General features: G+C 44.9%; 1 protein-coding gene across 10 annotated transcripts in view; it reads right to left on the bottom strand.

Annotated features, from left to right (window-relative positions):
- The window catches only part of ARVCF (ARVCF delta catenin family member), a 602,431-nt gene that overhangs the window by 318,524 nt on the left and 260,516 nt on the right, over nt 1-23,391 (bottom strand). For 9 of the 10 annotated variants that reach the window (XM_089490084.1, XM_089490092.1, XM_089490085.1 and 6 more), the window contains exons 4-5: nt 21,861-21,946; nt 10,461-10,705 (exon numbers count right to left, since the gene is read on the bottom strand). In XM_089490084.1, the coding sequence (XP_089346210.1) occupies nt 10,461-10,676 (216 nt within the window). In that variant the 5' untranslated portion in view covers nt 10,677-10,705; nt 21,861-21,946. Of the gene's footprint in view, nt 1-2,579; nt 2,653-10,460; nt 10,706-21,860; nt 21,947-23,391 lie in introns of those variants that run through there. The other variant, XM_089490093.1, reaches the window with a different exon arrangement.

Genomic DNA, 23,391 nt, shown 5'->3' with positions numbered 1-23,391 from the left:
CCTTTTTAACCTTCAGGCTTTACATTTCTAGGTGTTTGACTAAAATGGTTATGGAGTTCGTATTCTCTGCCTTACGCTGGCAATTGGGTGCAATCTGCCAGTGTGTGTGAACTGGAGGAAGGGGGTTTATAATCGCTCCCCCCCCCCCCCCGGCCTGGGAAACCTCTCCTGTTGTACGATAAATGTCTTTGACAGCATTGCATTCAGGAGCCACCCGTGTCCTTATAAGGAAGGCCCCTCTAACATTCATCTACAGTTCTAAACATGCGAGGAATTCAGACTTTAAAAATTGCCTCAATTAATCTTGTCTCATGTGCCATCCCAAAAAGAGCCCGGGAAGCAAAACAGACATCTGTCTTCCCCTAAATGCCTGACAGTCCAATTGAAGGTGTGACACCCATCTCTCTTAGTCTGACCCTGAAAAATAAAGAGTGTCATGGGAAAACTGACAGCCAACACTTAAGACAACAATAATTCCCCAATGTATACCTTCCTCTATGGTCAACTCTCTGCCCCACCACTACACACACATAAAAATAAAAGACTAAGACTTAGGGGTGTTACATTTGTCCTGAATATTCTTCTTAACAGTCTACAGTGGTCCCTTCACATTCACTGGGGTTAGGGGTGAATGCGGAAAAACCAGATTAAAAGCCACTATTCTTTTTAACTAAGAGAACACCTCTCTAAGAATTTACAGGTCCTCCAGTGCAACTCTGTGGTCAAGATCTGTTAGACGTTGATCATAGAGTCATCCTGGAGGACCTGCAAATGCCTAGACAAGTGCTTTCTCTAGGAACTTCTAGGTTCTCCAGCACAACTCTATAGTCACCTTCTGGCAGAGTTGTGCTGGAGGACCCCGAGATTCCTAGAGAGAACATACATGCATCAAAAATGCATGCAAATAATTGAATCCGTAAAAGTCAAACTTGCAAACATGGAGGGACAACTGTACGCCTTGTCTCTGGGGTTGGGCATGCACCCAGTTTCTCCTTCTTGGGAGAAAAATATCCAGAAAGACAGATTTTGGTTGCTAACTTTGTATGTCTTAACAGCTGATGGCATGCATGCAAAGAGACGGCTGCAACGGTTTTAGGTCAGAGAAAGCAAAAAAGGCAATGCGAAATACTTTCAGCTCCTGCAACATCCACAGGTGCAACACTCCATGAGGAATACGAAGGAGGATGCACTCCAACCAGAAAGGAGTATGTATAAGTGTAGACCCCCGCAATACACACCAATAAAATAACAGATACTAGGATTGAATATAGACTCCTCCCTCCACATTCCCTGGGGTCAGGGGCACAGGACCCCCATGAATGTGGGAAAACCGCAAATCACAAAAGCACTGTTTTGAGCTGAGAGAACACTTCTCTGTCAATCTCTAGGTCTTCCTCCAGCGCAACGCTGTGGTCAACCTCTGTCAGACACTGACCACAGAATTGCGCTGCAGGAGCTACAAAGGCCTAGCGGAGGGAGGGGCCTCTCTAGGAATCTCTAGGGCCTCCAGTGCAACATCTGGTTCAAGTTGGCCATAGAGTTGCACTGGAGGACCTGGAGATTCCTAGAGGGGACATATTAATAAAATCCACGAACAATCAACTCCGCAAAAGTCAAAGCTGTAAATGTGGAGGGACGACTGTTCTGAGGAAGAAGAGATCCATCCTCAGAGGCATCCACCTCTCTCTCTGGTGTATTCACACCGCAGAATTAAAGCAGTTTGACACCGCTTTCACTATCCTGGCTCCCTCCTGTGGAGTCCTGGGATTCATAGGTATTGTGGCCCCAGCACTTTCAAGACATTCTAGGTTGGGTAAGCCTTGCCACCAAACTACAAATCCCAGGGCTCTGTAGGTTGGACCTGGGGAAGAGTTCCAAAGTGGTACCAACTCACTTCAGTTCTGGAGTCTGGATACCAGTGGGGTCTCCCCCAAACTACAAATCCCAGGGTTCCGTAGGATAGAGCTGGGGTAGAGTGCTGGGTGGTATCAATCTGCTTCAGTTCTGCAGTGTGGACATCAGCTGGATACCCCCCATCAAACTACAAATCTCAGGATTCCCAGGGTGGCACTCCAAGTGGTGTCAGACTGCTTCAGTTCTGCAACGTGGACACCAGCTGGGTCCCCAACACACACACACACCCCAAACTACAAATCCCACGATTCCATAGGCTAGAGCCAGGGGGGCTGTTGCAGGTGGCCTCAACCCGCTTCAGTTCTGCAACGTGGACGCCAGCTGGGTCCCCAACACACACCATACTACACATCCCAGGGTCCTTTCGGCTAGACCTGGGGTTGTCGGGTCAGTTCCAAAGTGGCGTCTGCAGTCGTGGCTCCTCCCCAAGCAGCACCCTCGGCAAACTACAACTCCCAGGATTCTTCAAGCTGGGGCCCGTCGCAGCAGGCGGCGTCAGCAGCCTGCTCCAGTTCGGCAATATGGAGAGCACAGCAGCTGGGTCCCCAAAGCCCCCTCCACAAACTACAACTCCCGGGATTCTATAGGCGGAAGGGGAAGCCTGGTGGTCGGGGCGGCGAAGCGAGAGCCGAGTCCCCCGACAACTAGCAAAGCCCCAAACTCACCTGGGCGAGTTCGGCCGGCATGGAGGCCGAGGAGGCGAGGCTTCCCTCGGGGCTTGGAGCCCCTTCCCCGCCCCTTAGGCTGGAGCCCGGGGACGAAGGGCGGCCCCTGAGGAGGAAGGACGAGAAGAACAAGAACAAGCAGCAGCCGAAGAAGAAGAAGCCTGACTTCGACGCCGCCGCCTCCTGTTCCTGAGGGAGGGAGGGCGGGAAGAAGGAAAGGCCCCAGCCCCAAGGGCTCCCTCCTCCTCCTCTTCCTCACGGCTCCCTTCCTTCCCCCCACTTTCAGGGCCCAGCCTCTTGCCTTTGGCCCTCTCTGAGGGAGGAGGCACCCTCCAGGCTCTCGGAAGGAAGGACAGCAGGACTGGCTCCTCCTGCTCTGTGTTGGGGTTGCTTAACAGCTTTTGCCACCAAGGCCAGGAGCCCCCCACACACACACACATTCACCAGGGTTAGGGCTGAAGGACCCCCCTCAATGTGGGGGAACCACACGTCAAATTAAACACCATTCTTTTGCCCTGAGGGAACACCTCCCTAGGAATCTCCGGGTCCTCCAGGGCAACTTTATGGTCAGAGGTTAATCGTAAAATCATGCTGGAGGAGCCAGAGATTCCTAGAGAGAACGGATTGATCAAAAACGCAAATAAGGATCAAAGCACCCCTGAGAGATGGCCATCCAGCCTCTGTTTAAAGACCTCTAAGGAAGGAGACTCCATCACACTCCAAGGAAGGAGTTTGTTACACTGTCCAACAGCCCTTACTATCAAGAAGTTCCTCCTCATGTTGAGGTGGCATTTCTTTTCCTGGAGCTTGCATCCATTGTTCCGGGTCCTGCTCTCTGGAGCAGCAGAAAACAAGCTTGCTCCCTCCTCAATATGACGTCCCTTCAAGTATTTAAACAGAGCTGTACTCTGCACCCCTTTAGCAACTTTGCAGAATGAAGTCCTTCTCTGTGTCATGGTAAAATTACTCTGCCACTCCCATTCATAGAATCATAGAATTGGAAGAGACCCCAAGGGCCGTCCAGTCCAACACCATTCTGCCATGCAGGAAATCTCAATAGAAGCATCCCAATTGACAGATGGCCATCCAGCCTCTGCTTAAAGACCTCCAGGGAAGAAGACTCCACTACACTCCGAGGAAGGAGTGTGTTCCACTGTCAAAGACCCCTTACTATCAAGAAGTTCCTCCTAATGTTGAGGTGGAATCTCTTTTCCTGTAGCTTGCATCCATTGCTCCAAGTCCTAGTCTCTGGAGCAGCAGAAAACAAGCTTGCTCCCTCCTCAATATGATTTCCCTTCAAGTATTTAAACAGGGCGGTCATATCACTTCTTAACCTTCTCTTCTCCAGGCTAAACATCCCCAGCTCCCTAAGTCTTTCCTCATAGGGCATGGTTTCCAGGCCCTTCACCATTTTAGTCGCCCTTTAGGTCACAGAGATCACTGTTTCTTTTGAGAACAGGAATGCTCCCTTCTTCAAGCCTTCCTTTTCTCCGCTCCCTTCTGCATCCACTGTCTCCTGACTCTTGGCCTCTCCTAAAAAGTGATCCCACTTTTTGGGGGCTATCATGTGCAAATTGCATCAAGCAAATGATACGCTCCAAGGGAAGGAGGAGACTTTGCAAGACAATTTCTCTTGCCTTCACGTCTCCTGTATTAAACACCTGACAAGGGATGCACCTGGAGCTTTGCGACCTAGGCCTTCCAGTGGCTGAAGACAAAGCAGTTTGTGGTCAGCTGGTTTCTGTGCTTACAGCCTCAAACCTGTGCTAATAACTGGGGTGACAGTGGTGGAAACCATGCAGCTCAGAGGCTGCATGTTGCCTCCAAAGGCAAGGCCCCTTATAAGGGATCTGGAGTCCCTCGGCAAGCAAAAACATCTACCGCTGTTTGAGTCTCCCTTCCCTAGCCAGAGGAGTGTGCCTTTAGGTACCACAATTCTCTGAAACACAGTGTGTCCCCACCACTTGTTGTAGGAAAGGAAACTGAATTTTTAAAAAACAAGAATGCTTTCTTGTTACTGGTTTCTGAAACCAGAGTGAGCTTCAGGTGACTTAAAGTTTCATTTGGAGGGGCAGGCGCTGAACGGCCGCCAACATTCGCAAAAATCCCGTTGACTCGGCCAGGTCTAGTTGGAGCTACCACTAGGATTCAAGGCAGTCTTTTTTCATTCAGGGGTTTCTGAACCATTCTGAGCTGCTCAGCTCTTCTTTTTCATACGACAGCGCTTTGCCACGGGAGACGTTTCTCCCTAAACGTGAATTCGCAAATGATACCTTAAAATAGGCAGCTCAAGGAATAAATTCTCGCCGACGTGGGAATAAATTCACACAAGGAGGGGGCAAAACAGCCGAATGTGAAAAATGAGCGCCAAAAGGAGCCTTTGCAACACCCGTGACAAGGCAGTCGTTCACGGAGCCCAGACCCAACTCACAAGGGACATTTACAGCCCCAAGGCAGAGCTCGGGGGAAGAACATACGTTTTGCAAGCCAAGAATCCTAGCTTCCATTCTTGGCATCTCCAGGGAGGGCTGGGGGAAAACTCTCCAAACTGGAAAACCAAGGCACTGTAAAGACTGGGGTGGGTACCACTGAGATCCAGGAGCTGCACACTCACAAATCTCATCCGTCCACAGAAAGCCAACATTCCCTACTGTGCCCCACCTAAAAAAAAATCCGTTGGGATTATAAAAACACCCCAAAATGTCCTCTGCACCCTCTAGGGTTTACTTTAATAGGCTACTGCTTTAAAAAGATTCACCTGGCCGTAAAACAACACGGGGGCACCTTTAGTTTAGTTTTCGTTCATTAATTATTTTTTAAAGGCAAACTCCGTAAGCCATACTACTGTAATCCAACTCAGAGACATAACTCTAAGCATCACACATCCCAGGGAAAGGTAGAGCCCTATCTTGGGGCAGGAGGTATAGCCATCTCAGAGCAGAGGGCCAGATTCATCCTCGGAGTCCCAGGTTCCTCAGCCTCTGCTCAGCAAATATCTGAGTCAGCATTGCTAGTTTTTGGTGGTTTTTTGGGGCTATGTGGCCATGTTCTAGAAGAGTGTTCTCTGAAGATTCCAGCCACAGATTCTAGCGAAACGTCAGGAAGAAACTCTTCTAGAACACGGCCACATCGCCCGAAAAACCCACCAAAAACTATAAATGCCGGCCATGAAAGCCTTCGACTTCACAGTCAGCACTGAGCTAGATCAGTGATGTCAAAATGCTGGCCCCCCCAGGTGTTTTGGACTTCAGCTCCCAGAATCCCAGACTATTGGCCAAAGTGGCTGAGGCTTCTGGGAGATGAAGTCCAGAACACCTGGAGGGCCACATTACTGAGCTAGATAGACCAAGGGTCTGACTCTGTATATGTTTGGCCTCATACAGCCTGAAAGGCAAACCCCATAAGCCATAGTACTGTAATCCAGCTCACTAGAGGCATAAATCTAAGCACCACACATCCCAAGGAAAGGAAGAGCCCTACTAAAACATGTAGAAACAAAGAGCTTGGATACAGCACTGTTTCCCTTTTGGTCCATTGATATCTAAAAACCAGGATGCAATGGATTTCGGTCCACACTTGCGTTCTTGTCCTTACTGTTGCATTGATATTTTCCCATCCCAGCTATGGCAATTTTCCGCTTCTGCTTCTCTTCACAAGAGGATGGCAAGGAGAAGAAAAGCTAACCCTGTCCCCACCATTCATAACTATAAGGCTGCATCTGCACTGCAGAAATAATGCAGTGTGACACCACTCTAACTGCCATGGCCCAAGGCTATGGAATTCTGGGATCTGTGGTTTTGTGCAATACTTACCTTTCTCTGCCAGAGAGCTCTGGTGCCACAACAAACAACACATCCCAGGATTCCATAGGATGGAGCCATGGTAGTTAAAGCAGTGTCAAACTGCATTCTTGCTGCAGTACAGATGTAGTCCATGATTGAGAACATAGAAGCCTTGTACCCTAATAACACTGAATCCCACCCCCCAAAAAAGTTCTGTAAAATGTCTGACTGTTGTATGACTGGACTCAGTTATCATGAATAGCTTCTCTAATTTCCCTGGAACATTCCATTGTTTGTTGTTACCCAGTTAGGCAATACTTCTGAGTTCCAATCTCTTAAAACGTCTTTCACACCATCCTCTCAGTCCTGTAAACGGCTCCACAAAACCATCATATGGATGTGTTTACTTTGTTACACAGCAAGCATGAAACAAACAAATCAACAAAAAGGTTTCCAGTATGATCTGTCACTTAGGTATCACCAGTCCAGCAAAGATGGAAAAGAAATAACGGTTACCATAGGAAGCAAACAAACAAGAAACCAAGCTCTGCAATCCACACACCTTTCTTATTGGATACAATGTGCAACTTCCCAATTTTTCCAAGCTGTTGCGGGGTCAGAAATCATCAAAAAGGAGCCCAAATTGCTCCACTGTTTTCCCCAAATCACTCAGTTCTCTGAAAAAAACAAAAGCGTCACCCCCTAAAAAAAACATTGTGTATAGCAGGGGAATCAAAAATGTCCTCAGCTCCCAATGCAGTCACCCAAAGAGAAAAACTAGATTAAGGAAGGCTAGTCTGGCCAGTGGGTCAAGAACAGTAAGTTTATGTTGCCACAGCATTTGAGTGCCCTCATAGATGCCCGTGTTGATTTCATCCTATTATCTCAAAGACTGAGAAGGGTATCCCTCACATACAGCTTTTGAAGGGAGAAAAAAATCCTTAAGAGGTAAAACCACAGGCAAAATTTTGGTCACATCAAACATAATTCCATTGGAACATCAGGAGCCCAGTACAGTCAGCCCTTCTTATACATGGCTTTTTTAATACACGGATTCAAGCATCCACAGTTTGAAAATATTCCAAAAAAGGATAAATTTCAAATATTAAACCTTGATTTTCCATTTTTTAAAAGGGACACCATTTTGCTATGTCATTATATTTAACAGGACTTGAGCATCCACGGATTTTGTTATCCACAGGGATCTTGGAACCAAACCCAGCGTATAACAAGGGCCCACTGTATTGTCTATCAATAGAGTAAAAACACAACACCGTCCTATACGTGACTCCTGAAAAATATGTTCCCAAGCTTTGCTCCCTACTGTTCTAGAGGATGAGACTAGATCTTTTATTTATTTATTCTTATTTCATTTTATTGTATTTTGTGAGCCAGCGTGGTGTAGTGCTTTGAGCACTGGACTACAACTCAGGAGAACATGGTTCAAATCCCCACTCGGCCATTGGAAACCTATTGGATAGCCCTGGCTAGGTCACTCTCTTTCAGCTTCAAAGGAAGGCAAAAACCCCTCTGAATAAATCTTGCAAAAAAACAAAACAAAACACTGTGATAGTTTCGCCTTAGGGTTGTCAAAAGTCATATCCAGCCATGTATTCTTGTACATTCAACTGTGAAACACAACAAGGCACTAAAGATATCAGCAGAATCGATCATCTACCCCTCCTCTGCACTGGAATCAACATCATGTTACTAACTGTTCATGAAAAATATTTGTAGACCATCCTTGCTTGTGGATACAAAGAGTATAACCAAAATAAGCCACACAGAAAATAATAATATACTGAGAGACAGGAAAACGAACCAAGGCCTGTTACAGACTGCCAAAATAAAGCTGCTTCGGGTCTCTTTGGAGGTATGCTGTTTACATGATGCATGCATCCAAAGAATCCGGAAGCTGCACCAAAGCTGCCCTCCAGTGCTTAGGAATGGAGTGTGGCTTTGGCGCGACCTCCGGACTCTTAGGACCCAGGCATCATTTAAATAGCATACCTCCAAAGAGACCCGAAGCAGCTTTATTTTGGCAGTCTGTAACAGGCCTTAGTGACCAACATAATTCAACTTATATTCAACTAAGCAAATGTTTTAAAAAAATCAACCTCTCTCTGAAAACATTATAAAGTCAGCACTAGTAGATATTCTGCATCTCTACAGAGAAGGCTCTCTCTTTTGTTGTCAGGTAGCATATCTTCCCCAATGAAGGTACACTGAGAGGAGGTTCACACATAAATTTCAAGACTGGGGCAGGTTGCGTTCTTTCCAGAAAGTAATATACAAGTAACACAGATAAGTAAGCCATGGCAGACACCGCCCAATACTATTTCCGCAGTTGGTTTCAACATAACTCAGAACACTTGTGCCATTTTTCAAATGCAAGCAAAATACATGGTAAATATTCCATACAGAGAGAGAAACAGTAGTGTACAAAAACAGGCCGAAAACCAGGCATCAGACACGGCTTCCCATCATAAGGTATAGGATGGCATCTGATAGAAACAACTAACCCAATGAAATTTCCATAATAAACTGAACATGAATAAAAACAGTAATAGACCACCATCAGAAATGACTGCTGTGCAACAAACATGCTCCATAAACTCAGGTGACAGATGGCATCAGTTTAATATTCAAGCTACTGGTAATGATAGACAAGAAAAAGACAGATATTAAGACAAGTATTCTACAGTCTCAGTGAACTCACTTCCATTTTATCTATGCCACTACAAGCTCTTTAGTATGGTACCTTAGCTCTCATCAGGTCCACTTACCTTGAACTGAGTTGGTCATTTTTTCTTTCTAGATAGACTATGGCTAATGCATTTCACCTCCTGATTCCATCTCCTCATACAAAAATGCACCTTCGGGGAATCCTTTGCCATCTTTCACTTCTTTTTCAACAACTTGGAAAACCACTTCGCCATGCCTAGTATCTAATTCTCTACTTTTCCTTGCCATCAGATGTCTATCTGGGCAGACCAGAAATGTAAGATCCACCACTCGACTGATACTATGAAAGCTAAGTCACTCATTCAGGGCCATCATGACAGTTGGGGGACACACTACATTCAGCTATATCCAGGACTGCTATACTAGGTGATGTGATTTTTACATGGCATATCCACAGAATATGCTACTGCTCAGGTTTCAGAATCCCGAGAAACAGAAATTAATTTTAAAAAATCCAAACTTCTATCCATTAAGTCTATAACATCAGGCTTCTGTATGTGTGGATAATGCATGATTGCATCTTAGGAGACAGGAAAAGTTGAGTAAGGACTCCAGTGCTTCTCGATCTTTTGGTTTTCCAGGTGTTTTGGACTTCAACACCCAGAAGGACCATTTGCTATACTCACTGGGGCTTCTGGGTGATGATGCTTGAAACATCTGGAGGACCAAATGAAGAGATCCACTGCCCTGGACACAGCAGAATGAGAGGGTAGGAGGGACCATATCACTTTAGACTTCAGCTGTGTGACTGGATATCTGGATACCTAAAAGCTCTACAAACAGAAAACCATCCCAGCTGGCAAAGAGCTATAACTAAATGGCAGAGAACACATTTTGCATGCAGATGGGCCTAAATTAAATAAATAATAAATAAATAAAACTTATTTTATCCCGCTTTTCTGTGACGAGACAAAGCGGCTCACAACACATTAAAATATCCACATTCAACATTATGTCCCAAATCCACCCCCCCCCCCCAAAAAAAATAGGATCAAATCACCAGCATTTCCAAGTTCTTGCCTCTAACGTCCCCCAGCCCGACATACACCAAGTCTGGTATCATCATGCCCATGCTGGCTGGGAATTAGGTGAGTTGTAGTCCAAAACAACAACTTTTCCATGCTCTGATAGTCCTCTGTGTGGAGGTCAGGACTGAAGATGGCAGTGTGATAAATGAGGAAAAACACCATGGCTGTTTCCCTGAGATCTTTGAAGGGAGGGTGAAATATTGTGATCAACTCTTTTTCAGTGCTCATAAACATCTGCAACTCTACACACACATACACACAAACACACACACTTAGAGGGATGATGTGCAATGTAGAGTAACAAGTACAGGGCGCAGGCTGTTTACCTGCAGGACCAGTTGCTGCCAGGCAGTTGCCAGGGGCTGGCCGCTGCCAATGTTGCACATGCTCACTCGGTCCGAGGGCTGATTGGCGCGTTCGAGTTGCAGGGAGACATTGCGCCGCTCTTCTTCAAGGGCCCGGGTGAGCCGCTCAAAACGAGCCTCTTGCTCTTTAACGGATGCCAAAATGCTGGCAGCAGACCTGATATCATAGTCATCCATGACTGGGCTCAAACTGTCTTGCCTGTTAACTGATACGGAGAAATGACAAGGGTTTTAGGTAAAGGGTGGGGAGGGCACAGGTCAAAGGTCAGGAGTTAAAAAAATAGGTTAATTATTCCGCTACATAACACTTGTGCCCCAAAACAATCCCCCCCCCCATATTTAGAATACAATTTTTCATACCTTTTTTTGGCACCTTCAGCATTACACCATTTCCTCCCACCGCCCCCTCAAATATGCACACCACCTTGAACCGAATTTAGATTTAACACGTTGGGTAACTTTTTTGTTTAAACTTGTGTCTGACAAGAGATGTTCATACTTTTCAGGAAAGTAATTTCGCTATGCAAACAATAATGTATTTTTAAGACGATATTAGTCTCGCGTTTTGTTCGCTTTCTTTTTTTTTCCCCCTCTCTGTGGCAGATCAATTATTTCTATACTTTTTTTTATTCACATATGGTGTCTTTTGCTTTGAATCGCACAGGCAGATCTGAGTTAACTCTGCCCAGTTTGCAAATGCTCCTTCTGAAAAGTCTGCTAGCCCTGGGATAGGACTGGCCCAGGGAAGCAGCCACCTCAGGCAGCAGATTTAGGATGTTGGGAAAAAGCAGTAAATTGTTAGTTGTGTGATCTGTTTATTCTGACTGCCAGAGAGGGAGGCTGCTCTTGGAATTTGTTACTTCATGTGCCAAAGTAAGGTGCCAAAATAACTTGGCTTGCTTTGAGTAAGCTGCACTTTGAGTTCACTGAATAGGGGCATGGCTAGATCTGAGGCCAGCCTGGCATTGACACCTCATCTAGTCATCCAAGAAGAATTTCAGGACTGACTAAGGCTTGCTGTGATATGGCACTTGGGGACAAAGTGAGAAAAAGGCATAAGTCTTAACAGCTATGCTTGTCTATGGGTCTGAACACATGGGCCCAAAGGCCCATGTCCCCCCTGTCCTGGCATCATCCTATACGGACAGTGCAGGCCAATAACACTGGGTGGGGATCGGCCAGACAGATACTGATCCCATGGTTCTGGCCCAACCCCGGCCCAAAAAGCTCTTAACACTGTCTAAAAAGGCCAGTATGTTTGTGGTAGAGTGTCCTGGAAACTTTGTGGCGACAGCTGGCAGACTGCATGTGCGCACACCCCTGTACCAGCCACCACTGCCTCTTTCCTTCTGAAGGCCCCTATGACATTGGGAGGGGGTGCCTGGTCATGTGGGTAAAGCCAGGCACCCTATTCCTGCTCTTATGGCCCACAGTGGGGACCTTCAGAGGGAACGGAGAACAAGCAGGTAAGGGGGCGCACAGCAGTGGTGGCTCCACAGTGTGGCAGCACACAGTCTATTGCTGTGCCAGCCTGGGGACAGAAATGGGTCAGAACTGTGGGTGGGATACCACAGGGTTCACCCACACTATCCTGCCCTAAGTCTACAAGTGAGATCTATTTGAGGTTTTGTATCCAAGTGATGTCTATAGAAAGCCTTAAATCTGACATAGTTAAGTATGTATTTAAATGAGAATCGTTATACTGTAACTCCATTACTCTCCCAATATGGGGGTGATGGTGGGGTTGTAATCCAACAAATCTGGAGGACACTAGTTTGAGGAAGACCTAACTTCATCACAACTATCTGTTCCTCAAAATATTTGCTAGAATTACTAATGAAATACAAATTGACCCGTCTTACTGCGAAGATAATTATTAACACAGAAATTACAAACATGTCACACATCATGATAACAAAGTCCCATCAAGGTGATAAATAACAGAACACAGCAGACAGACTGTAGAAAAGTCAAAACATGTGGAATATATTTCCCCATGTTCTGTGGTTCCACTCTCACACCAAGCAAAGATGCTACCTCCCCTAAAAAGACACTTTTAAACTTTCTGAGAATCTTAATAGCTGATAATTATTATTGTAAGTCGTGTTTCTAGCCCTTGTGACTGCAAAAAAATATATATGCTCAAATACTGCTGAAAATCTCAGAAGCCAAAGGGATAGATGAAATGAGGAATGGGCTTTAATGTCCATGCTTAGCTCCTCATCCCTCGCCACTAGCATCACAACTGAAACATACTGAGTCAAACTGATGTATATCTGGGGCCCATACAGACAGGCCAAAATAAAGCTGCTTCAGGTCACTTTGGAGGTATGCTGTTTAAATGACACACGCATCTTAAGAGGCCAGAAGATGCGCCAAAGCTGCGCTTCAGTCCTTAGGACTGGAGTGTGGCTTTGGCGCGGCTTCTGGCCTTTTAGGACGCATGCATCATTTAAATAGCATACCTCCAAAGTGACCCGAAGCAGCTTTATTTTGGCCTGTCTGTATGGGCCCCTGAATACCTTATAAAGATCAGAATTATTTATTGCTTTTTTATCTCACCTTTCCACTAAAAATAGCACTCAGAAGCAGGGTTTGCATTTGTATTATAAACAGTTTAAAACTGAAGAATATTTAAAAAGCCATTATAAGTGTTTCTAATTGCGAATTTTTTATGTTAGCAGTATGCCTTGCTATCGATGATGATAGAAAGTAAATTCTAGATGCAGTGGTACTGACAGCTTCCTTAGAAAAGACAAATCAACAGCGTTCAGTGGCAAGTTAACCTTGCTCTAGGTAGGAACCATTTTGGCATGCTCTCTCACATCTCATTAGCAGATCATTTGCATACACAAGCTAATCAGTAAGAATTGTCACACAATGCAAAAGGCAGTTCATGCAGCAGCTTGCTACTAAGTGCAGATAAGCAAAAGATACCATGGTCAACATCTGTAAAAAATGCAGGAGCTTTGCTGAGCACCAAAGATTTTGGGAGTGAAAAGATGAGAAACCAGATAAGTATTCTGTTGTGCTCCCTCTTCAAAGGGATGCCAGGAGCCTGTAGAAGGGAATGGTACATTATCCTCACCAGTATCTATGAGCTCTGTGGAAATTAACTTCACATTGACCTTGGAGATGCACAAAGTCACTACAAACTGAAACCGCTTCTCCCAAAGGACAGAACATCCGTTCAGGGAGCTCTGGGGGCTTTTCATTGGGCTTCTTTTCTCTGAAGCTATAAAAAGAGGGGGCGTTCTGATAGGCTCCAGCTCCAGCACCCATTTCTGGATTATGAGACACACGTGGTGGAACTATATGGTGGTTCAAGGAAAACAAGGAGCTACACTCAGTGTGTGGGGAAAGCCCCACAGGAGAAGGCTGAAACATCAATCCGAGTGAGGCCAGCACCTTGTGAGAGCATTATGAACCCTTCTGCAGCTGGGTCAGCATACATATGTGCTACTTATCTACTATCTCATTCAAGCAGGTATCATTGGACAACTCTGCTGCAACCTTCAAACTACTGGCATTCTGCTCCTTTTAGAGCAATCAAGTTTCTAGCCCCAGTGGTTGCACAGAGGCTCATAAATACACAAAAGCTGTCCCCTGGGAGCTCTGTTCTCAAATCTGCACATATTGTGCCATTCTTGTTTCAACAAATGATCACACACACACAACACAGATACCTTGTGAGGCCAAGACAGGGGGTGAAGCTCAATGAAAATATACAGATCCTTGTCAAGTTCTTCTTTACATTTTCCCCCAGGACAAAGAATAAAGGTTTTGGACTTCAAGATTCAGTGCTCTTCTCCATTTTATATAAGCCTGTTTTTACAGTATTTGCATTACTCTATTTTATTTTCTCAGAATCCACACAGAGGATGGTTATCTGGCCTGATACCACAGCATAGGTAGCCTCCTGTTCACTACTGCTGCATTCCTGAAGATTAAAGATAATGAAGTAAGCTGAAAAGCACAAACTTTTCAAGCCATCCCTAGCCAAAATTTATGTGGGAAAACCAACACAGATTCACAAATTTCCATACCCATACCAGGCTGGATCCTGTATTTGTAATGCAACCCTGCAGCTATATGAAATACAACCCAGGCAAGAAATGCTTTCATATGACTAAATGCCAGTGGCATTGCAATTCTGAAGAGACAGTTTATTTCCCCTCAAGGCACTAGCTTTTAACAAAGCTGAGTATCTCAAAAACCTGGACACCAATATCAAATTTTCAACCAAATATCGGGGGATTGCTGCAGCCCTAGGTAAAGCCTGCTTTGCTTTAACAAACTTGAATGGTGGCGTTTGATCACATAGACATCTTTGGCAAAAGCCCACCAGTGCTCTATCTGTCATTCATGCTACAATTGCAATAAAGCTTGATAAAGTAGGGGAAAAAGAAGACTGCACTCCAGATGGATAGAGTCAGTTAGGGAAGGCACAATGGCCCTGAGTCTGCAAGACATGTTAACTTAAACGTATCTCATCCATAGGGTTGCCATAAGTTGAAGTCAACTTGATGGCAGTTAACAACAATTACAATCCACATACTGCTATGTATCAGAGGCTATATTTTGTTCCATACCATTTTAGGAATGAGCACTCATCTGTCCCCAGAGCCTCCAAGGCGTCTGAGTTGTTCCACCTAGTTTTCTACAGTCTTTTGTGTCATTGGCCTTAGAGTCCAAGGATACTTATTTGCACGAAGCTTTGACCCACAGCTTCTTTTGTGCATCATCACAAAAGTGACTTTCCAAGCTCAGAAACTCAAATCCTAAGCTTTTAAGGTGAACCCTAAGATATTCTCCCTTCCCGCATGCCAAAATAAAATGTCTTTAGAGGGAATTATGTCCTCTCTTCCATCAGCGCTTATGAAAATCTCTTATATGCCTAGGTCGAGGGAATCATAGAATAGCAGATTTGGAAGAGACAGCAAGGTCCATCCAGTCCAACCCTTCTGCCATGCAGGAAATCTCAATTAAAGCATCCCCGACAGATGGCCATCCAGCCTCTGCTTAAAGACTTCCAAGGAGGGATACTCCACTAATATCTGAGGAATTGTGTTCCACTGTCGAACAGCCCTTACTGTGAAGAGGTTCCTCTGAATGTTGAGAGGGAATCTCTACTCCTGGAGCTTGCATCCATTGTTCTGGGTCCTGTTCTCTGGAGCAGCACAAAACAAGCTTGCTCCCTCTTCAATATGAAATCCCTTCAAATATTTAAAGAGGGCTATCATATCACCTCTTAATCTTCTCTTCTCCAGGCTAAACATCCCCAGCTCCCTAAGTCTTTCCTCATAGGGCATGGTTTCCAGGCCCTTCACCATTTTAGTCACCCTCCTTTGGACAATGCTCCAGTTTCTCCACATCCTTCTTCTCTCCCCCCCCCCCCCTTTCTTTCCAACAGAATTCATCTGCATCTGTGGTCCACCCTTTTACCCTTTCCCTCTTTTGCAACATCTTACAATAAGACCCAGCTCCACCACGGCTAGCCTGGAAGAAGAGACTCCTCCCTCCATAACTGTCATCTTCCGGCCTGCGAAGGAGTTGACCAGGCAGGCCCAGCTCCATCAGGGCTAGCCTGAAAGAAGAGACTCCTCCCTCCTTAACTGTCATCTTCCGGCCTGAGAGGGAGTGATCAGGCAGACCCAGCTCCATCAGTGATAGCCTGAAGGAAGAGACTCCTCCCTCCATAACTGTCATCTTTCGGCCTGAGAGGGAGTGATCAGGGAGACCCAGCTCCACCAGGGATAGCCTGAAGGAAGAGGCTCCTCCCTCCTGAACTGTCATCTTCCGGCCTCCTATTCCCCTCCAGCTATTCTCTGACTGTGTGGGGGAGAGGCTTGCGTACCCTAATGAAGTTGTGAGCTATGCTGGCGGTGGTATAATAGAGCCACCAGTAGGGCCTCCCATGCCAGACAGGTCACAACCGAAGGGTCTGACCAAGAGCGCCAAAGGGCAGGATGGGCTCTCTAGCCTTATGGCAACCATCCTAGGAGAAGGAAAACTCTAATCCCAAACCCAGGCAGATGGTGCTCATCTAACCCTGTAAGGTCAACCATCTAAGAGAAGGAAACTCTAATCAAACCTACGACTCGAGGATGAACCTCTGGTTTAAAGGGTGAGGCCAGTTCTGTGCACAATGCTCTCCACCAGAAAAATTCATTGCATAGGCTCGAAGGATACATCCAACATCATCAACGCGTTTGTAGAAAGCATGGATGAGTCCTTCCTGAATCTTCATTCACGAAGTAAAGCCAAGAAGAACGATAAGACCCTTGAAAGAGCTTTATAGATTCTAAACTGGAAAGTATTTTTAAAGCTTGCATAGCTCTGTAGATGTGAGGCACAGAGAGAGCGAGAGATGGGTTATGGCTGGCTATCCAAGAGGAATCCTGGATCTTTCTGCTCCATCACCCATTTAAAAAACTGAAGCTGCTTGCTCTCCCACCTCCTCCTCCTCCCCCTCCTCCACCCCTCTTCCCAGCCAACTTCCAGGGCCAATGGGAAACTAAACCTACCGACTCTACTATCCTTGTTCACTTGAGTGAATTAAACCTATTGTGGCAGTTTCCAGTTTAAGGAGGTTAGGAACAAAGCAGGGGGAGGGAAAGTGGGAACGCTCCTCACCTCCTCATGGGGGATCTCTTATGCGCTCATGAAGGATTCAGGAATGATTTGAGACTTACATGAAACAGCACTTCTAGATCTTTTTTTAACATCAAGGTAGCTATTAGAGGAGTATTCTAAGAATTCCCATTTTCAAGAAGCAAAACAAGACCATCACCTCTTTCATTTCTCTCTGTATGTCCATTTGGAGGTGCCCAGGAAATTCAAAAGGAGCAATTGAGCCAGGATGTCTAGACAATAAAGTGATGTCCAACAATGAACAGGACCAAGGGATTCCATTCCAGGATGGCTGGGTTTATTTCTTAGTCGCAAAAATGTTGGGTTTTGCTAAGAAGTGAGGGGTGGGAGTGTGTCACTATGTGCTGCACAGAGACACTTTTCATCAGCCATGCAGGCATTTCTAACTGCACCCCCAAAGTGGCTTGATATTTTGACAACATCTTTGTGCAAATGCTTTCAAAATGCATATAGGGATCAAAAGCACCTAGTGCCTTAGACTGCTTTGTTTCCCCACTCATCCTTGAGAGGGACCACAAAGGAGTTCATCACATGGGAGGAATTTCTCTTAATTTCGAATGAAAAGAAAGTGGAGCCAGAACGCATTCACGTGAATTCACTAGCTCAGCGAATTTACGTGAATTCGAATTGCATTCACACTGACTTCCCATTGCCCAAAAATAGCTTGCCATTGCCCGAAATTGCGTGTGGTAGCCTATCACGCAATAATGTTAAACCCCATGATTGTGTTCGGACTGACTTCCCATTGGATTATATTTCCAGTTTCCCTAGTCTGATAAACTCAAAAGTTTATCAGGAAGAAGAAGTGATGGTGGAAAAGCCGGTAGGTGCTCAAGTGTTTCTAAATATTAGTGCGTCTTCTCTCTGATGGAAACTGACATGAATCATGCCACTTGCTTGGCAGGTATTTGGGAATTAGAATCCAGGGCTCTTCCCCAGGAAGAATGGACCCTTCAACCGGGAGCACATCTGCTGTTTTCTGTGTCAGCCCAGGAAAGTTGCTGGGCTGGCAAAGGAATATGGCAGTGGGGGGAAAGATGTTAGGCTTTAATCTTAGGCTGACCACTTTCATAGCCTGTTTGTAACCTTTATTCAGCCAGCCAAAATGCACAAAAGTTTGGATGTTGTTATACTTTGTTATATGGCCAACAACATACCCCTCAGTATGTTTCCTGGATGTGAAGATACAGCATTTTAGCCACTACAGGGGAATCCTAAAGAGGGAGCCAATGAAGGAACTTGACTATTTGAGGTTTCTACCTCCAACGAAGGTAAAAAAAAAAAAATTAGGACTACATTTGGCATGTTTTACCCAAACAGCACCTAAAATTTTCCTAATGCAAAAGCATGGAGGATTCTCTTGAAAGTGTCATTGTTCTCTGCCTAACAAAAGGGGTTGCCACCTCACAAGGGAGGGAGACATCTTGGATCTCAGAGGAAGCATCTTTTTGTATTGCTAATGGCATTCAAATTTTATCTCCTGGACTCTGGGATGCTTTGTTCCCAGTGCCACATGGCCAGAAAGGAGGAGAGATCTGCTTGCACAGATACCCCTCCACAGAGCAACACTCCAACAACGTTTTGACAAAATGCAGGCCTGGGACTAACATCATCATTTCTTTTTTTCTTTTTTTCTCCTGTATGATTCTTAATACCTTTGCCTGATGAAGAAGCCAGTAGAGCTTTGAAAGTTTGCATCATGTACTTTGTGCAGTTTGGCTGGCCAAAAGGAAGTTTTGTGGATTTTGGATGCTGTTGTACTTTGCTATATGGCCAGCATGTCTACCCCTGAATATATTGTAACCTGCTCAACTTTCCAAAAGGAATGCTCATTTTTATAAGTATCCCTTGTTCAATTTCCCACAGCTTGCCTGCTTTGCAACCAGAGCTTGGAAAGGTTACCTCTTTGGATAATAACTTCCAGCATCCCACAGACAGTGGTTTGGGAATTCTGGGGACTGAGTTCCAAAAGGAACATTTTCAAACACTGGTTGTAATCCTCCAAAAGAGTCCCACGAGTGAGAAGTGGGACAATCACATCCAGCATTCGCTAGAGTTGGACAACCGAGACTGTTGCATTCTGCCTGGTGGTCTGACCTGTCATACAAAAGAATCCCCCAGATACAACACATGAACAGCTAACATGTCATATAGAAGGGTTCCAGACTAGCTTTGCTTTAACAAACTAGAATGATTTTTTAAAATAAACTGTCATGATTCCGTGGTTGGAGGATGCAGTCAGGAACAAATCAGGAGGAAATGTCAACGTGGGAAATGGAAATGTCCTCAAACAATGAAGGCCTCTGCAGCAGAACCCTGTTTTTCCACCACCACCACCACCACTACTATCCATGCCAAGAACAAAGAGTCACCCTCCGAGCTACAAGATTTTGATTTGGAAGCTCTAGCAGAGCTAAAATATCCCCAGGCCATCAGAACCAAAAGCTGCAAAAGCTGGCAAGGCCTTTTCAACTGGAAGAGGCTGCCCATCTTTCTGTGAGGATAATACTAAACCCCACGCTAGACTGAGTGGGAGTCTTATTTAAGTGTGAAGCTGAAGGCTTTCATGGCCGGCATCCATAGTTTTTTGTGGGTTTTTCAGGCTATGTGGTCATGTTCTATAAGAGTTTATTCCTGACATGTCGCCAGTATTTAAGTCTTGGTCTGTGGTTCTTATTTAAGTCTTGATCTGTGGTTCTTTGTTACTGCAACAGCATTTAGGGCCTGAACAGACAAGGCCAAAATAAAGCTGCTTCGGGTCACTTTGGAGGTATGCTGTTTAAATGATGCATGTGTCCTAAGAGGCCAGAAACTGCACCAAAGCCACACTCCAATCCTAAGGACAGCTTCCTAATCTTAGAACGCATGCATCATTTAAACAGCATACCTCCAAAGTGACCCAAAGCAGCTTTATTTTGGCCTGTCTGTTTGGGCCCCTAAGGCTGCTTATGCAAACCTCTGGATTGTGCTCCACAAAGAGCTATCCAAGGTGTTACCTAGAACATGAACTCTGCTGTGCCTTCCTAGAAATGGAACTTCCTCATTGTTGAGCCTTGTCAGACCCTGAACCCTTGCCCAGAAGCTCCTACTTGAGCTCCAGATCCAGCTAGCCGAGATCTGGGACAAAAGACATCCTAGTTTTCTGTTTTGAGGGGCAGCCCATCCTATGCATCTGAAGTGGTACAAGCATCAGGAGGTAGAAAGCTGCCTTGACCCACACCTGCTAGGATATCCCCCCCGTGAACAAACAGCATTCATATGTAGACAGAGTGTTGGCCTAATGCTGGTGAGATCTTGGTTCGAATCTCCACTCTGCCATAAAGGTTTCAGGGTGACTTTGGAGCAACCAATCACTCCCCCGCCCCCAGTATCTTGAAGGGTTAAAATGTATTGTGCCTTCAGAGGAAGGGCAGGGAATGAATGATAATGGTTATAATTCATTTACTGTATATACTCATGTTTAAGTCTAGAAAGTTAGGTCAAAAATTGACCCAAAAAATCTGAGTTGACTTATCCACAGGTCAATGTAAGTACTGTATCTTAACTCTTATTTAAAACAAGGAACTATCCCCTGGTGAAAAGCAAGAGTATAATCTGTCCTGGAAGTACTGATCCCCTTTAGTCTCTCATTCATCCAGCCTTAAGAGTAAGCACAGAGAGTTATGTGTCCTGGAATTTTGACATTGTTTTGCTTTGCTTCATTCTTTAGATCCTTTGCTATGTCTCTAAATTTTACCCTCGATTTAGCCACAGGTCATAGCAAAATCCATAATTTTGGCCCCCAAATTTGCCCTCGACTTATACATGAGATTGACTTATAGTCGAGTATGTGTGGTATGTGGGGAAAAGGAAAGATGAGTGCTGGAGGGCAGTATTGGAGTTGGGGCCAAAGTTGGTCCCCTGTTTCTTTCTGCAAAACAATGGCTGACAAAAGCTTCAATGTATTATCTACTAATAATATCAATTCATGTACAGTAGTTAAGCTAGGCTTCCATCTGCAAATTTTACCACCATGTGTAGATAATACGAAATTGATTTTGGAATGGTTTTTGAAATACTTTTAATTCTACATCCTGTTGAAATTACACTGTAGATATAACATGTGTATATATTTACTGATTTTTCCTATGTATTTTAATCTGCATTTCCTTTCCATTAGTAAGCCTCCTTGAGTCTCAATATTGAAAAAAGGGCAGGAAACACTGGGAAAATTATGCATATTTTTTTTTAAATATGCTGCTCTATAGAACATTTAATTTAAAATGCCAAAAGCCTGAGTATGAGTGAGATCTGCCGTTTTACTCCTGTCCTTCAACCTTCTGGGGAGTCCCTAAAAGCAGCTTTTACGTAAGCATTTTTTTTTTTGCCAATAATGAGAGCTAGAAACATACTGTGAAAAGCAAACTAGTATCACAAATCTGAACTTTGAGTTGAAACATGAATTCTGTGCTGAAAAACAAGAAAATGTGGAACCCCAACAGTCTGCAGTGCGTACCGCTGCGATGCCATGTACCTATCTAGTCTTAAAGATGAAGGACTAAGGCAGCATCGTGTTTGAATCGAACTGTCAGTTCATGGAATAGGTCGGGTAAAACCAATGCTTTATTTCCCTTTGAAGATGGCACAATCCTCAAAACAGCATTCAAAGGCATGCGATTCCCTCATGCAATTTTGGAAAGCGTGCATTGAAAACCAGGCAATACACACCTAAGATTAGGAAGGTCTGTATGTTAACGATGCTGGGGCATCACATATTAAAACTGAGGGCCAGAAACAGCCTCAAGCTGAATCAACTGCAACAAAAGAAGAGGGAGAAAAAGAAAAGAGAAGTTAGTTTTTTTAGGTTGTTAATGACTGGAAGCATCCTGCCTGCTCTACAAAAGCATTTGCTTTAAAGAAAGATGACTAGAAACATACTAAGGAAATCCAAATGAAAAACATCTCGCCAATCCAATTCTGTTCTCCAGCATATCAGTACATAACAATGCAAAACTGAAACGTTATCGTCACTGTTGTTAGCTATGTTTGCATCCCACCTTTGTAACCTTGGGCTGCCTCCGAGCTGCAGAATTAATGCAGTTTGACACTGCTTTCACGGCCATGGCTCCATCCTGAGGAATCCTGGGATTTGTAGTGTGCTGCGATACCAAAGTTCTCTGACAGAGAAGGCTCAAAGACTCACAAAAGTACAACTCCCAGCATTCCGTAGCATTGAGCATAGAATCATAGAGTTGGAAGAGACCACAAGGGCCATCCAGTCCAACCACCTGCCATGCTAGTTAAAGCAGTGCCAAATTCTTTAGTTCTGCAATGTAGACACAGCCTCAAAAAGAAAAGGACAAAAAAGGAGGAGGATCGAGGTTGTCTTCCATACAGAGCAAATGCTTTTCTTTCCTATTACACAGACATTGATCACAATCCAAAGCAAATCCCAAAGGGATTTTTGATTTCCAAGAAACCCACGAGTCAGCATTCACATAACCCAAAATGATTTGAAAATGAACTCAAGTCTTTCAAAAAGCCCTCCTCTGTTCTCTTTATCTGTTTCCACTCCCCTTCTATACCAAGAACAAGGAGCCCTGGTGGCACAGTGGTTAAATGCCTGTACTGCAGCCATTCACTCGAAACCACAAGGTTGCGAGTTCAAGACCAGCAAAGGGCTCAAGCTCGACTCAGGCTTGCATCCTTCCGAGGTCGCTAAAATGAGTACCCAGACTGTTGGGGACAAATTAGCTTACTTGCTAATTAGCTTGCTTGCTGTTCACCGCTATGATCTTTGGAATAGCGGTATATAAATAAAACAAATTATTATTATTATTAAGAACAAACTCTTCATTTCAAGAAACCTATAGAATCACAGAGTCAGAAGAAACCTTAAGGGCCAACCCCCTGCCAGGTAGGAAGACACACTCAAAGCACTCCCAACAGATGGCCATCCAGCCTCTGTTGGAAAACCTCCGAAGAAGGAGACTCCGCCACTCTCCAAGGCAGCCTAGTCCACTGTCGAACACCTCTTAGCATCAGGAAGGTCTTCCTAATGTTGAGGTGGAATCTCTTTCTCTGTAGTTTGCATCCATTGCTCCATGTCCTGATCTCTGGAGCAGCAGAAAACAAGCTTGCTCCATTCTCAAGATGACACCCCTTCAAACGTTTAAGCAGGGCTATCATGTCACCCCTCAAGCTTCTCTACTCTAAACATACTCAGCTGCTAAGCCATTCCTCATAGGGTATGGGACAT

Source organism: Sceloporus occidentalis, unplaced genomic scaffold, assembly GCF_023333645.1.
Source record: "Sceloporus occidentalis isolate IW3139 unplaced genomic scaffold, rSceOcc1.0.p SCAF_41, whole genome shotgun sequence".
Taxonomy (NCBI): domain Eukaryota; kingdom Metazoa; phylum Chordata; class Lepidosauria; order Squamata; family Phrynosomatidae; genus Sceloporus; species Sceloporus occidentalis.
This window is presented reverse-complemented; position numbering and strand designations above follow the sequence as displayed.